The 14,584-nt window shown below is 39.0% G+C and overlaps 1 protein-coding gene across 1 annotated transcript in view; it reads left to right on the plus strand.

The window, feature by feature from the left end:
• Nucleotides 1-14,584, plus strand: part of ARFGEF2 (ARF guanine nucleotide exchange factor 2) — a 135,486-nt gene that overhangs the window by 112,583 nt on the left and 8,319 nt on the right. Inside the window, exons 31-36 of the mRNA XM_058287202.2 lie at nucleotides 1,524-1,659; nucleotides 2,223-2,361; nucleotides 2,469-2,523; nucleotides 4,902-5,016; nucleotides 7,573-7,703; nucleotides 14,124-14,292. Of these exons, the coding sequence (XP_058143185.1) occupies nucleotides 1,524-1,659; nucleotides 2,223-2,361; nucleotides 2,469-2,523; nucleotides 4,902-5,016; nucleotides 7,573-7,703; nucleotides 14,124-14,292 (745 nt within the window). The remainder of the gene's footprint in view (nucleotides 1-1,523; nucleotides 1,660-2,222; nucleotides 2,362-2,468; nucleotides 2,524-4,901; nucleotides 5,017-7,572; nucleotides 7,704-14,123; nucleotides 14,293-14,584) is intronic.

Here is a 14,584-nt window from a genome sequence, read left to right on the forward strand (position 1 = left end):
TTTTCATATGTCCCAATGATGTCCTTTTGCATCTTTTCCCACCATTATTAGATTCAGTCCAGGACCATGAAATCACATTCATAGTGTTGCAGTACCCATACTACTAATTACCAGAACCTTCTCATCACCCAAAACAGAAACCCTATACCCATTACACATTAACTCACCATTTCCCCTCCCCCCTCCCACCCCTGGTAACCTGAACTGTACTTTATGAGTTTGCATAACTATTTCATATAAGTGTAATCAAACAATATCTGTCCCATTGTGTCCCATTATGTCCAATTTATTTCACTCAACATGATCCCTTCAGGGTTCATCCATGTAGTGACACGGATCAGAACTTCATTCCTTTTTAAGGCTGAGTAATATTCCAGTGTGTGTATACACCACATTTTGTTTATCTATTCTTCTGCTGATGGACATTTGGGTTGCTTATACCTTTTGGCTGTTGTGAATAATGCTACTGTGAACACTGGTGTACATATATCTACTGACAACCCTACTTCCAATTTTTTCTTTTTTTTAAGATTTATTTAATTTATTTATCCTCCTCTCCTCCCCCCCCGCCCGCCCTGCATTGTTTGTGGTCTCTCTCTGCTCTCTGTGTCTGCTTGTCTCCTTTCTAGGAGGCACCAGGAACTGAACCCAGGACCTCCCATTTGGAAGAGAGGCGCCCAGTCACCTAAACCACCTCAGCTCCCTCTACTTTCAGTTCTTTACGGTATTTACCTAGAAGTGGGATTGCCAGGTCATGTGGCAGTTCTGTGTTTAACTTTTTGAGGAACTGCCAAATTGCTTTCCATATTGACATCCCAGCAAAATTAGATTCCTGTTTCTCCACATCCTTACCAGTGCTTATTTTCTTTTTTTGTTTTGAGTTTTTAATAATAGCCATTCTAGTGGTTGTGAGGTAGTATCTCATTATGATTTTTTTTTTAAAAGATTTATTTATTTAATTCCCCCCCTTGCCCCCCCCCCCCCCCCCCGGTTGTGTGTTCTCTGTGTCTATTTGCTGCATCTTGTTTTCTTTGTCGGCTTCTGTTGTCGTCAGCAGCATGGGAAGTGTGGGCGGCGCCATTCCTGGGCAGGCTGCACTTTCTTTCGCGCTGGGCGGCTCTCCTTAGGGGTGCACTCCTTGCGCATGGGGCTCCCCTACACGGGGAATACCCCTGCGTGGCACGGCACTCCTTGTGCGCATCAGCACCGCGCGTGGGCCAGCTCCACACGGGTCAAGGAGGCCCGGGGTTTGAACTGCAGACCTCCCATGTGGTAGACGGACGCCCTAACCACTGGGCCAGGTCCGTTTCCCTCATTATGATTTTGATTTGCATTTCCCTAATGGTTAATAATGTTGAGCATCTTTTTTGTGCTTTTTTGACCATTGGGTGTGAACATTTTTAAGGCTCTTGATATATATTGCCAAATTACTTTCCAGAATGGTTTTGCCAACAGCACATACAAATGCCTATCCCACCCAGGGAGAGTGATTTTTAAGCATCATCGTTTTATTGTTTTTCCAGAAATCTGAGTGGATGACAACAACTTGCAATCATGCACTTTATGCCATTTGTGATGTATTTACCCAGTTTTATGAAGCTTTGAATGAAGTTCTTCTTTCCGATGTATTTGCACAATTGCAGTGGTGTGTAAAACAAGGTACTCTTTAAATCTCCTGGCATCATTTTTCTTGACATAGTCCATAATGGGGTTAATTTTTTCAATTTATAAAAGTTGGATGTTCTGTCAAGGAGTACAAGGCATAATTGGTGAAAGTGTGTATTTTTTATTTAATTTGAATATAAACCTTCCCCAAGATGGTTTATAAACAATTTTTTTTTCCAAAAATGTCTGAAGTTTTAAAGTAAAGTAACGTAAAATAATGGATATTGATAAGGTAAAAATTGGAAATGTTGTGTTTGAGTGACTAAATTTTTTGAAGCACTGGTCTACTATCTTCCATCTTCTTTTACCATTTTTCATATATGAAGCCATTAATTAAAGTTAGCAAAATTTGACCTGCCATCCCTAACAATCAAACTATAACAAATAAGGTTTCATAGCTTACTTAAACTATAAATATTTTAATATTGTCTTTAGTATTGCTTCATTAATTCTATAAGCCCACCAATTGTTTAGTCTCTACTTCACAATATAAAGGGAACTGGTTGGACTCAAAAGAGCAGTTGAAATTTAATGATAGATACTGCTTTGTTTTGCAGATAATGAGCAGTTGGCTCGATCAGGTACAAATTGCTTAGAAAACTTAGTAATATCCAATGGAGAGAAGTTCAGTCCTAATGTCTGGGATGAAACGTGCAACTGTATGTTAGATATCTTCAAAACAACCATTCCACATGTGTAAGTGTTAATGTGATTGTTGCAGTTTATTCTGCGTTCAGTGGATATCTTAAAGCTCCTGGTTGCCTTTCACATTGATCATCTTCCTTCTCTTGCATTCTCTCAAGTTTGCTGATATGGAAACCTATCGGAATGGAGGAAGAGTCATCAGAAAAACATTTGGTAGGATATTTTTCTTTTTATCAGTGTCTTTAGTAAAAGATTAATCAGCCCAATGAGTTTTTGCTTTTCTGGTGAGATCAGAGCAAAAAAAGTTATAAAGAAGCAGATGTGGCTCAAGCGATCGGGCTCCTGTCTACCGTATGGGAGGTCCGGGGTTCAATTCCCAGGTTCTCCTGGTGAAGGCAAGCTGGCCCGCATGGCCAGTGGAGAGCTGGCCTGCTCAGAGTGCTGGCCCACATGGAGTCCTGGCCTGTGCAGTGAGCTGGCCCAAGCAAAGTGCTGGCCCACACAGCAAGCTGGCCCAAGCAGAGAGCTGGTGCAGCAAGATGACGCAACAAAAGATAATACACAGAGGAGAGTCAATAAGAGACTCAGCAGACCAGGGAGATGAAGTGGTACAAGAGATTGAGCACTTACTTCTCTCCCATTATAGAAGGTCCCAGGATAGGTCCCCCCACACAGGGGTGCCCCTGCGTGGCATGGTACTTGTTGCACGCAGCAGCTCTGCGCATGGACCAGCTCACCACATGGGTCAGGAGGGCCTGGGGATCGAACCCTGGACCCTCCCATATGGTAGGTGGATGCTCTTATCAACTGAGCCACGTCTTCTTCCCACCACTAGATTTTTTCGTTTAAAGATTTATTTTTTACTTTGTTTTTTAATTTATCCCCTTCCCTCCTGACGATGGTTCTTTTTGTCTGTCTGCACTTTTTTTTTTTTAATTTCTCTCCCCTTCCTTCTGCCCCCCCTCACCCCAGTTGTCTGCTCTCTGTGTCTATTAGCTGTGTGTTCTTCTGTTACCGCTTCTGTCCTTATCAGCGGCACTGGGAATCTGTGTTTCTTTTCATTGCGTCATCTTTTTGTGTCAGCTCTCCATGCGTGCGGCACCGTTCTTGGGCAGGCTGCCCTTTCTTTTGTGCTGGGCGGCTCTCCGTACGGGGCTCGCTCCTTGCATGTGGGGCTCCCCTACGTGGGGACACCCTTGTGTGGCAGGGCACTCCTTGCGCACATCAGCACTGCGCGTGGGCCAGCTCCACACGGGTCAAGGAGGCCCAGGGTTTGAACTGCGGACCTCCCATGTGGTAGGTGGATGCCCTATCCATTGGGCCAAGTCTGCTTCCCCACATTTTTTTTTCAAGATTTATTTATTTCTCCTCCCTCCCCTCATTGTCTGCTCTCTGTGTTCATTCTCTGTCTGTTCTTCTGTGTCTGCTTGTATTCTCATTAGGCTATCCAGGAACCAATTCTGGGACCTTTCAGAGTGGGAGAGAGGTGATCATTCTCTTGCACCACCTCTGCTCCTTGGTCTGCTGCATTTCTTACTGTCTCTTCTCTGTGTCTCTTTTTGTTGTGTCATCTTGCTGCGTCAGCTCTCCACGTGGGCCAGCACTCCTGCGTGGCGCAACATTCCTGCGCAGGGCAGCACTCCTGTGCAGGCCAGCTTGCCTTCACCAGGAGACCCTGGGTATCAAACCCTGGACATCCTATATGGTAGAAGGGAGCCCAATTGCTTGAGCCACATTCACTTCCCTGCTCATTGTTTGCTCACCTTCTCCAGGAGGCACTGGGAACTGAACCTGAGACCTCCCACATGGTAGTGAGTGCCCAGTGGCCTGAGCCAACACCTCCTCCCTGTGGGCTGCAGCATCCGGTGGCTTGTGCCATCTGCTCATTTAGGCATCTGCTCATTGCGGCAGGGTGCAGTGTGTGGGTGTCTAGTTCTCGTTGTGCTGGGTGTGGGCCTCTGCTCGTGTGGTAGATGGATGCCCAACTTGTTGAGCCACATCCACTTCCTGGCCATTAGATTTTAAAAGGCCTTTTGGGGGGAGGTGGAATATCAGAACTGTGTATTTCCAGATTTTTCTGTAAACCTATAACTTCTCCAATAAAAAAAAAAAATTAGGGAAAAAAGGAATGGGACTTGAAAGTTGTCAGAGGTTAAAAAAAAAAAAAAGGCATTTGGGATATAGGAGCTTAAAGGTGAAGTACATTATTTAAGCATTTTCTGTATTTTACCTCTGTCTTCTGCTGTGGACTTATTAAAAAATCTAGCTACTGCATTTGTTTTATTTTTGAACTCAATCTCATTAAAAATTTGTTTACACTCATTATTAAATCATAATGTGTAGAAAAATGCCCTCCAAGTTGGAATCGCAAAATGTGAAATTTTAATGGGGGGCAGTAATAATTGAAATTCTTCATCTCCAGCGCAGTTTTTAAGATGTGCTACTACATGCAGTGTGAGTTTACTTTGAGCTTAGCAAGGCATTTAAATGCAAGCTGGGCCTGCAGTGCTGTAACAGGCACATCTTTGCCTAGGCACTGAATTTTGGATGAAGATAAGTGAACACTGTATTTCTCTCTGGTTTACTTTTAGGATGTGGATCTGGATCGCCAGTCTTTAAGCAGCATAGATAAAAATGCCTCTGAGAGAGGCCAGAGCCAGCTTTCCAACCCAACTGATGACAGCTGGAAGGGTAGACCATATGCAAGTAAGACCACTTTTTAAGATTGTTTTCATTTGTTTTGTTTTAATAGGTCACACATTTACATGATGCAAATATTCAGAAGGTACAAAAGAGTAAACACGATAAGTTTTTCTCCCACCTTTGTGCCTCAATCTGCTCTTCTCTGTGGCAGACAGTGTTAACAATTTCTTATGTACCCTTCCAGAGATATTTTATCCAAATGCAAGATGATACACTCTCACAGACACACACATATGTATATTTATTTTTTAATTCTTCTCCCGTCCTTCTTAATACAAGTGATAGAATATTTTGCACTACTCTTTTTTTACTTCATATACCTTAGAGATCTTTCAAAATCAGTATGTAAAGAGCTTCCATATTCTTTTATCCTATTAGCTATTATTTTACTTCTTATATATGTCATTTTTGAGTTTATCTCTAAAATAAATTCCTAGAAATAGAATAGTTGAGTCTACAAAATGAACAGATAAGTGCATTTGCCACTTTGACAAATATATCCAGATTGCCTCCATAAGGCTATACCTGTTTACGTGATCTTAGTGAACCTACGTGAAAGTTGGCAATTTTCTAAAAATGAGAGAAATTGAGTGTTTTTTCATATGTTTAAGAGTTCATTTCTAGTTCTTGTCTGTGAATTGTCTGTTCATAATCTTTGTTCATTTTGTTTTGGGTTGTTGGTCCTTTTCTTACTGGTTTGGGATCCCTTTGCCAGATATGAATTACAAAATACTTTAACCAGTTAGTCTCTTAATGTTGCTTATGGTGTGTTTTACTATCTATCCTTTTCAAAGAATGCTTAACAATTGGTGTGTGTCAGACATGGTGCTGTGTATTTCATGTGTTTGCTCTCATTTAATCCTTACACTAGCCCTTGAGAGAAGTACTATTAATATTTTATGTTTGATTGAACCAAGGCTTAAACAGATTATGACATAACTGGCCAATATGTCAGTAGAGTTGGTATTCAGGATACCTCTGGCTGACTGAGGAACTGGAACTTTTAAAAGTTACTCTGTTTGTTTGTTTAGTTGTGTCTCCCATTGTTTGTCTTCACTGCAGTCCCACCACTCTGCAGCATGCCAGATTGTACCTGTAAACATTGAAATTAACTTCTGAAGCAGGCTATTACACAAAAACCATGGATGCTACCATTTTCTTTTGAAGGAATAGAAAACAATCATCCTTGAAATCCATTAAAAGGGCACTGTGTTGGAGATTGACACACTGTCTCCCAATAACTGCAGCTTAGCCAGATTCCTCTCTAGTGTCCAGTGATGGGATGATCTGTTTCTTCCATCAACTCCGGATAAAGTAGTTGGCTTGTGTGTAGGAGCTAACAGTACATTTTTTAAAATAGTAGAACTACTCTCATTGCAGTAGGATGTCAATACTTAGAGAGGTGCCTGGGACTTAAGACTTTTCCCATTCCACAAGGAACAATGGATTTGTTTCTTCCAGTCTCCCAACTCAGCCTCCCTTATGGGCATAAGCTCAGTGAATGAAACGGCAGGCAAAATGTCTTCTAACATTTATATTGTTTTCTTTCTTTCTCTCCCTGCCCCTTTCTTTTTTGGTCCAGATAGTATAATTGAATTGGTATAAGTTAATGTATATCTGATTCAGTTCTATTTTGGTGTTTAATTAGAACTAATTCTGCTTAGAGAATATATGTATATAATTTCACAGCCACTTTAAAAAACATGAACATGACTCCTTGTTTCCCATCAATTGCTTTATTTAATGTTTTTTACATTTTGATTCTATAACAGTAAGTTGGAAAAGAAATCTCTCCTTTTGCTATAGTCAAATCAACCAGCACTGATGAAGTGCCTGACATGCACCACCCCTGAACCCAGGGATTGAGAACACAATGATGGATGAGTTGCAAGTTGGAGAATGGTCACTAGGCAGAAACCACACCAGTAGTTTGAACAGGAAAATTTATTATGAATTGTTAACTAGTCAAAAGTGGCTAACTACTAAAAGGAGTTCTGGAAAGGACTCTGGAGGCATATTAAAGTAGAAAAAGCAGAAAACTGCTACTACCCCAAAGCAGAGGGAGAATGATCTAGGAACTAAGAACTCAAAAGAGCCACCCCCACTCTCAAAGCTGAGATACAGATCTCTTTGGAGAGGAACATGTAGTCTCCTGTGGTTAGGATGCAGGCTGAAGCTGCTTTGTCCAAGTGGCAGAGAAGCTTGCTGGAGGACATGGGCCCTGCGTAGCTCATTCCCTTACCTGCTTTAAATCATTGCTCAAATATCATATTTTCAGAGTATTGTTTTCCTGACTGGCTTGTTTAAACTGCAACCTCACCCTAATACTTTCTACCCCCTTCCCTATCATATGTCATCATCATTTGACACATTGTATCTTATATTTAGATGTCTTTTTCATTGTCTGTCTACTCCAGGGGAGCAGAGATATTTGTCCATTTTATTGATTACAATCCCACAGCATCAAGAATAGTGCCTGGCATGTAATAGTAGCTCAGCAAACATATTTTCATTATTGGCTGAATCATTATTAGGATTAATTTTTATCATCTAAAATAGATCAGAAACTGTTTGCCAGCCTCCTCATCAAGTGTGTGGTCCAGTTGGAATTGATACAGACCATTGATAACATCGTGTTCTACCCTGCAACAAGCAAAAAGGAAGATGCAGAGCACATGGTTGCTGCCCAGGTAACAATAGCAGGCCTTGAGAAGGCTTCCTTGTCTGTAGGGAGGTTGCTCAGATGCAGTGGTATGCTAGAACCCGGTCTTACCAGCTCCGGAGAGCTGACTGTGCTCATCTCTTCCCGACTCCGTATTCACTGATGTCATAATTGAAAACTTGAAATTGACCATAATTGGAGTATTGACACCACAGAAATGAGCAAGTACTACAAACAGGGGCTTCCCGCCCCCCCACCAGGAGAGCTGGTTTACCAGCAAACCACTGCTCAATTGCTACCCTCTTCCTGGATGCTTCAAATTAAGAATGTTATTAATCAGGAGAGGAGACTGTTCCTCATAGTTGGTCTACAGTTTAACCATAAATAACTAAGAAGGAAAATATATGAATAAAGAACCCAGTTTCTTTCAGAAAGCTCAGTTTTGTTTTGTATAGGCAACCTTTTATGTAAGGTAGTCTTAAAGACATAGAGAATTGAGTTTCTAACAGTTGGATAGTAGCCTTACTCCATAGTTTGCAAACTTAAATGCTTCAGGGTCTCGCAGATCCTGGGAGTGAGACAGGGTGGTGGGTGCTGGGGTAAAGCAGAGAGCTGCTCCCAGGGCAATGTGGTAATCCCCATCCAGCCCCAGTGGAGTGCTGCTGTCCAGGTGGACCGAGTCATGCCAATCTTCCAGTTTCTCAAGGGAAGAAATGTATATATATGAAGTCTCTTCATTTTTAAAATGCTGGCAATTAATGTAAAATATTTAATTACTGTCAACAAAATGCAACGGTAGGCAAAATCCAGCCCAGAGCCTGCCCTCTTCATCTTTATTTTCTTAAGAGTATAATTCAGTGGCCTTTAGCACATTCACTAAGTTGTACAAACATCACAATTATCTAATTCCAGAACACTTCCATCATTGTGAAAAGAAACCCCATACCCATGAACAGTTGCTTCCCATTCCCTCCTCCTGCATAGACCCTGGCAACAGCTAATCTACTTTGTCTCTATGGATTTGTCTGTTCTGGACATTTCATATAAATGAAATGATACAATATGTGGCCTTTTGTAGGACTGGCTTCTTTCACTTAGCATAATGTTTTCAAGATTGATTCATGTTATAGCATGTATCAATCAATATTTCTTATCTTTGTATAGCCAAAGAAAATGCCACCGTATGTATATACCACATTTTGTTTATTCATTCATCAATTAATGAACATTCGTGTTATTTCCACTTTTTGGCTATTATGAATAATGCTGCTGTCACCATTTGTGTACAAGTGTTTGTGTGTTTTCATCTCTCTTTGGTATATACCTAGGAATATATAATGCAAAACATGGTAATTTTATGTTTGACTTTTTGAGGAACTGCCAAACTGTTTTCCGAAGTTGTACCATTTTACATTCCCAACAGCAACACATGAGGGTTCTAATATCTTTCTTCACATTCTCACAAACAGCACTTAATGTCTTTTTTTTTTTTTTTTTTTTTTTTTTGAGGGGCCAGAGATTGAACCCAGGACCTTGTATGTGGGAAGCTGGCACTCAACCACTGAGCCACATCAGCTCCACTGTGTCTATCTTTTTGACATTGCACATCCTAGTGGGTACTAAATGGTACCTCGTTTTGATTTGCAGTAATCTAATGACAAACCTTTTATGTGCTTATTGGTCATTTGTATATTTTCTTGGAAGAAATGTCTATTCAAATCCTTTGCCCATGGTTAAATTTGCTTATTTGTTTATGAGAGTTTCTATATATTCTGGATACTCTTATCAAGTATATGACTTGCAACTATTTTCTTCCATTCTCTTGGTTGCCTTTTCACTTTCTTGATGTTCTCCTTGAAGCAAAATGTTTTTATTTTGATTAATCCAGTTTACCTATTTTTTCTTTCGTCATTTGTATTTTTGGTATCATTTCTAAGAAAGCATTACCTAATTCAAGGTCACAAAGATTTAGGCCTATGTTTTCTTCTAAGAGTTATATAACTTTAGCTGTCATGTTTAGGTCTTTGATCCATTTTGAGTTCATTTTTGTGTGTGAGTTATGTGTGGATACCTAGTTGTCCTACCACCATTAATTGAAAAAACTATTTTTCCCCCACTGAATTGTCTTGACAGTCTTATTAGGCATAAAGGTAAGGGTTTAATTTCGAATTCTAGATTCTATTCCATTGATCTATATGTCTATCCTTATGCCACACTATCTGTATCATACTCTGTTGCTTACTATCAATGTTTCATTTTGTTTTCCACACATTAATGTGGAGTTTTTGCATAGCTCAGTTTTGGTGACCAGTCAGCTTCCCCCATATTTTGTCACAACCAGGAGCAGCTCAGCAGAAAGCCTGCTGGATTGATGAACTGGTTACATCTACTTTAGGATGACACAGATCATTGAAAAAACAGTACCAGGCACACTCCTTGCGCGTGGGGCTCCTGTGTGTGGGGGACACCCCTGGGTAGCAAGGCACTCCTTGCATGCATCAGCATTGCATGTGGACCAGCTCCATATGGGTCAAGGAGGCCCTGGGTTTGAACCATGGACCTCCCATGTGGTAGGTGGATGCTCTATCCCTTGAGCCAAGTCCGCTTCCCTGGAGCTTTTATTGATCAGTAGTCAATATAAAGTCAAACATAGGTGTGGACCTCTTAATACAGTCCTCAGCAAACTCAGCCCATAGGCCAAATCTGGCCCTCTGCCTATGTTTTATTATTTGAAGTATATCATTCATACATGAACATACATAAACAATAAACGTATAGTAAAAATTATGAACTTACAAAATAAACAAGCAGAACATCATACAGGGGTCCCATACATCACCCCTCCACCAATACCTTGCATTGTTGTAATACATTTATTATAAACTATGCAAGAGCATCGTCAAAATATTACTACTAACTATAGTCCATATCTTACATTTGGTGTACTTTTTCCCCAAACCCACGCTATTTTTTTTAAACAAATCAATGTTATTGATACATATTAATAAAGCATACTATATATTTATCCAAAGTATACAATCAGCAGTATTTGGTATAATCACATAGTTGTTTGTTCATCACGTCAATCATTGTTAAAGCATTTCCATTATTTCAATAATAAAAAACAAGGAAATTCCTCCCCTCTCAATTTCTTTGTTTCCCCTGCTGTACATAGCTGCTATTTCTGGCTATTCTTATACAATTATTTATATGTTTATTAAGCATTTTTATTGATATATATTCACATACGATATGATCTATCCAAAGTATATAATCAATGGCTTTTCCTTTATTGTAAAATTGTAAAATAAATAGAAAAATAGATCAAAAGAAATTACAAGTTTTAAAAGAGAGCACAAAGCCAGCTAGATTTAATATAATCAATAATAAGAAATAGATAGTATAGTAACAAACATTTATAAATGTAAATAATAATTCTAATATAGGAATTCATTATAACAATTCTAATTTTTATAATACAGATCTAACTCTTGGAAATAATCTCTAAGACTGAAATAAAGTATTAGTTTAGTTATTTAATTTCCATTTAGGCCGTAATTCTTTCTGGATAATCAAATTCCTATTTGGGAATTCTTTGCATCTTATTGGAATGAATTCCAGCAATAACAATATGCCAACTGATAATTTTATTAGGCAGAAAAACTGAAAATCTTTTCAACAGTAGACAGATGGAACAGCATTGATCCAGGTGGAATATTTTAATTGAGTGTGCATAAGAAAGGGTTAAAGAAAAATGTATCCAAAAATGTATCTCTTCTCCAGTCCTCAGTTAAAAGCAAGTGTTTACTTTGTATAAAGAAACTTACAGAATACTGATCACAGGAACAATTTGCCAGTTGCACTAAGTAATTATTGTTCATATACTATAATGTTATTTTACATTTATCTCATCTACTTCAGCTCTTTTTTGGTTACTGTTTGCATGGAATACCTTTTTCTAACCTTTCACTTTTTTTTTTATCCCTTCCCTTGCAGCTTTTTTTTTTTGCGTGTTGTCTGCTCTCTGTCCATTTGCTGTGCATTCTTCTGTCTTTTTATTTTTATTTATTTTTATTTCCTCTCCCTCCTTGTGGCTTACTTGCTGTCTGTTCTCTGTTTCCATCACTGCGCTCTTCTGCGTTTTTTGCTTGTCTCCCTTTTTGTTGTGCCACCTTGCTGAGTCAGCTCTCCTCAGCGTGAGGGAGAGCCTGTTTCACAAGAAGGCCCCAGACATGAACCCAGGGCCTCTTGTATGGTAGACAGGAGCTCAACTGATTGAGCCACAGCCACTTCCCCTAACCTTTCACTTTTTTTTTTTTTAACCTTTCACTTTTAACCTGGGTGTGTCCTTATGTCTGAGGTGGGTCTCTTATAGACACCATGTAGGCAATTCATATTTTTTTATCCATTCTGTCAGTCTATATCTTTGATTGGGGAGTTCAATCCATTAACATTCAGTGTTATTACTGTAAAGGCATCACTTCATCCATTTTGTCCTTCAGTTCTCTGTCCTCTTATGTTTCATTGTCTGTCTTCTTATCCTTTAATTTACCCTTCCTAATTATCTTCATTTCTAAACTATTCTCCAGATCTCTCACCCTTGCTTTTTTGTTTCAGGCTGCAATACCCCCTTTAGTTAATATCTCTTAAATCTGATCTTTTGGTAGCCTATTTATCAGCTTTTGTTTGTCTGTAAAGACTTTGAACTCACTTTCATTTTTGAAGGATAGCTTTACCGGATACAGAATTCTTGGCTGGATAGTTTCTGATGAGAGGTCTGCATTTAATCTTATCAAGTTTCACTTAGATGTGGTGCTTTGCTTTTCTCTTGTTGCTTTCAGAATCCTTTCTTTATATCTGATATTTGTCATTCTAAAGAGTAGGTATCTCAGGGTAGGTCTATGCAGATTTATTCTGTTTGGGGTGCATTGTTCTTCTTGGATATTGATATTTATGTCTTTCATAAGGGTCAGGAAGTTTTCAGTTATTATTTCTTCAAATATTCTTTCTGCCCCTTTTCCATTCTCTTCTCCTTCTGGCATCAATTATGTGAATGTTTGTATATTTTGCATTGTCATTCAATTCCCTGAGACTGTTCCATTTTTTCCATTCTTTTCTCCTTCTTATCTCCTGTCTTTCCCTGTTCAGGTGTCCTGCCTTTGAAGTCACTTCAGGCAATTCAGATCTGCTCCGATGTGCCTCTAATGTTTGTTGTTGGTGTTAATTTATATTTTTAATCTCATCCATTGTGTCTTTCATTTCCATAAGTTCTGTTACTTTTCTTTGCAGGCTTTCAAATTGTCCTTTATGATCTCCCAGTGTCTTCTTAATATCCTTTACTTCTTTAGTCATATTTTCTATAAATTCTTTGGAGTGATTTAGGAGAGCTGTGTGATTATCACTGACTGTCTTAAATCCTGTATCTCTTCAGGGTATTTGGTTTGTTCTTTCCACTCAGCAGTCTCTTCCTGTTTCCTAGCATAGCTTGTAATTTTTTGCTGATGTCTCAGCATCTGAATATGTTGGTGAATTCACTCTGGTGGCCAATTTCTCTCTCTTGCCTCTTACTGTAGATTTTGGGTAAGTTTTGAAATCAGGAAGTATGAGTCCTCCAGCTTTTTTGTTCTTTTTTGAGATTGTTTGGTTATTCTGGGTCCCTTGTATTTGCATGTGAATTTCAGGATCAGCTTGTCAATTTCTGCGAAGAATCCAAGTGGGATTTTTATAAGGATCATGTTGAATCTGTAAATAGATTTGGAGAGTATTACAAACTGCATTTTTATTTTAACTTAACTCTGGCTTAAAGGAGAGATAGGATTCTCAAGGACTCAAGAAATATAAAATCCTTGAAATATGTCTTGGATTTCTTAAAATTTTGGCAGCATGTTCAGTAAAAATTTCTGTTATTTCATATGTGTTTTAAAGTTCTTATTTTATTTACATTTGAAAATATAAATTTATTATGTTCATTAATCACCTTCCTGAGATTAAAGTTGCCCACTTGGATTTTACCTCATGATTTCTGTTTTTAAATCAGTATGTTTGAGACTCTCACTTTTTATCATTTATATTATACATTAATTTTCTCATTTTCCAATTTCTTTATAAAATAAAAAGAGTACATTGTGATCCTGTAGTCAAATTATTGTGAAAATACACAGTTCTATTCATACATCAGAGATAGCACTGATAAAACTGAAACTTTGGCCAGCAAAGCCCACCATCATGCAAGAGTTCAGTTGTTCCTTTAGTAGCCAGTAACCAAAGTCTTAATGCCCTAATTGTTCTTCAGGGCATTAAGGAAAGAAGTATATTTTATACAGAGGATAAATTTTAGCAAGTCAAGACTGCCTTCATCTGATATCACAACGTCTTAGAAAGCTTTCTCAGTAATGTTCCACAACCACTCCATCTTCTTCACTTAGTTCTCCTACCTTCCCTCCTCTAGCAAGATACACTGGATGCAGATATCCACATAGAGACGGAGGATCAGGGCATGTATAAACACATGTCTTCCCAGCACCTCTTCAAGCTGTTGGACTGCTTGCAGGAGTCCCATTCATTCTCAAAGGCCTTCAACTCCAATTACGAGCAGCGGACTGTCCTGTGGCGAGCAGGTAAGGCCATACAGCAGATATGATAGGTGGCCACACTGGCCACTGTCCTAAAACATTAAAACCTCTGGGAAATTCCTGATATGTTAGACATAGCTGAACTAATTTACTAGGTATTTTCGTGCTTGAGGGAGAAGGAAGGGAAATGCTTGATAGATTTCATCCCATCACCAGGAGCCCTGCCTTGTATACTGTAGCTTCTCATTAAATATTCAATAGAAAAACATTGCAAGTTGGAAACTTGAACTAATCTACAAGTCAAGAAATTATACAATAAATTAAAATCCTGTAGTTA

Source organism: Dasypus novemcinctus, chromosome 24, assembly GCF_030445035.2.
Source record: "Dasypus novemcinctus isolate mDasNov1 chromosome 24, mDasNov1.1.hap2, whole genome shotgun sequence".
Lineage (NCBI taxonomy): Eukaryota > Metazoa > Chordata > Mammalia > Cingulata > Dasypodidae > Dasypus > Dasypus novemcinctus.